The sequence below is a fragment of the Microtus ochrogaster genome, chromosome 10, assembly GCF_000317375.1.
Source record: "Microtus ochrogaster isolate Prairie Vole_2 chromosome 10, MicOch1.0, whole genome shotgun sequence".
NCBI lineage: Eukaryota > Metazoa > Chordata > Mammalia > Rodentia > Cricetidae > Microtus > Microtus ochrogaster.
Genome location: NC_022016.1, coordinates 55,204,451 through 55,206,048, shown reverse-complemented (window position 1 = coordinate 55,206,048; position 1,598 = coordinate 55,204,451). Strand labels below are relative to the sequence as shown.

The following is a 1,598-nucleotide window of genomic DNA, read 5'->3' as shown; positions in this document are numbered from 1 at the left end:
TTTGTTTTGTTTTGTTTTTCGAGACAGGGTTTCTCTGTGGTTTTGGAGCCTGTCCTGGCACTAGCTCTTGTAGACCAGGCTGGAAGGTGGACATCTCTTGAGGTGCAACATCTATTATTGCCCCCTGGTCTCCACACGCATGCACACACACATGGTACACAGAGTCTACATACAACAAGTACTCGATTGGTACCTATCGATACTGGCGGTGGTGGCAGCAATGCCGGCGGTGGTAGCAGTGGGGAGACGGTGGCGCTGACTCATGACGATGGGAGAACACAAGGCACAGACAAATGTGGGGAGACAGAATGACCGCGATGGGAACTCACCTGAGTCCTCTCGATACCAGTCATTCTGAACGTCCATCCCGGAACTCATGGCCGCTCCTGCACCTTCCAGTCTCCCCTCCCAACTATGAGAAAACTGATGATCCGAGTCATCTTTGCTCTGGACAGCACCGCTGCGCAGGAGAGCTTCCAGGAACTGCTTCACATGGTAGCTGCTGTAAGTCAAGTCCAAGGCCTGGTGACCGGACAGGCCGTCCTCTGCATGGGCCAGTGGGGCGGCATACTGCTGCAGCTGCTCGCTGGCCTCCACCTCTACTCTGGCCACATCAAACTCTACCTTGGGTTCAACCCGCCTGGGCACAACAGAAAGGTCACTGTCAGAGGCGCCGGAGCTCTGGCTGTCTTTGACCACCAGTTCCAAGGGATGGCAGTCATCACACGGGGATGCTCTTGTACACTCCACACTCCCTTCTCCCCCTACTGGGGAGGAGACAAAGCTCTTGGTACCACAGGACGTCCCCTCCGGTCCTGAACTTGGACTTCCACTGTCTATCTGATGAGCTGCAGCGGCGGCGGCCGCTGCCACAGCTGCAGCCACGGCAGCTTCTTTCTCCATCTTTCGGCAAATGTCAAGGGAAGACCTGATGTACGCCTTGCAGAAGTTGACCACGTCATTCATCTGCAGGTAGCTGGCAGCTGACATAACTTCAATCACATTCTCGCCACACAAGTCCAACTTCCCGGAGTAGAGAAAATCTAAGATGGTGGAGAAGGCGTCCGAGGTGACAATGTCCAAGGAGGCAGTGCTGTGCCGCCCACTGTCCTCAATGTAGTGAAGGAGCAGGGCCCGGAAGTAGCCACTGTTAGCAAACAAGATGTTCCTGTGGGCCTTGAAGACGCGCCCTTCCACAATGATGCTGCAATCACAGAAAAAGTCCCTTTTCCGCTGCTCGTTCAGCTCCCCCAAGAGCTTGGCACAATAGGACTGTGCCTCCATTTCTCCACCAGCCACTGTCGCTCTGGAGGGGCCTGGAGTTCTGCCAAGATTTTTAGATATAAAACTTTAGATTCACCAAGATAAAATCGAGTATTTTCTCTAATTTTCCCAAATACAAATGGACTGGATATTGTAACTGTAATTCTTTCTTGTCAACCTTTTTTTTTTCTCTAAATATTTATTATGTATACAATATTCTGTCCGTGTGTATGCCTGCCCGCCAGAAGAGGGCACCAGACCCCATTACAGATGGATGTGAGCCACCATGTGGTTGCTGGGAATTGAACTCAGGACCTTTTGAAGAGCAGGCAATG

General features: G+C 52.2%; 1 protein-coding gene across 1 annotated transcript in view; it reads right to left on the bottom strand.

The window, feature by feature from the left end:
• Nucleotides 1–1,316, bottom strand: part of Zbtb8b (zinc finger and BTB domain containing 8B) — a 7,754-nt gene extending 6,438 nt beyond the window's left edge. The window contains exon 1 of the mRNA XM_026781811.1: nucleotides 330–1,316. Within this exon, the coding sequence (XP_026637612.1) occupies nucleotides 330–1,284 (955 nt within the window). The 5' untranslated portion in view covers nucleotides 1,285–1,316. The remainder of the gene's footprint in view (nucleotides 1–329) is intronic.
• Nucleotides 1,317–1,598: the final 282 nt, after the last annotated feature.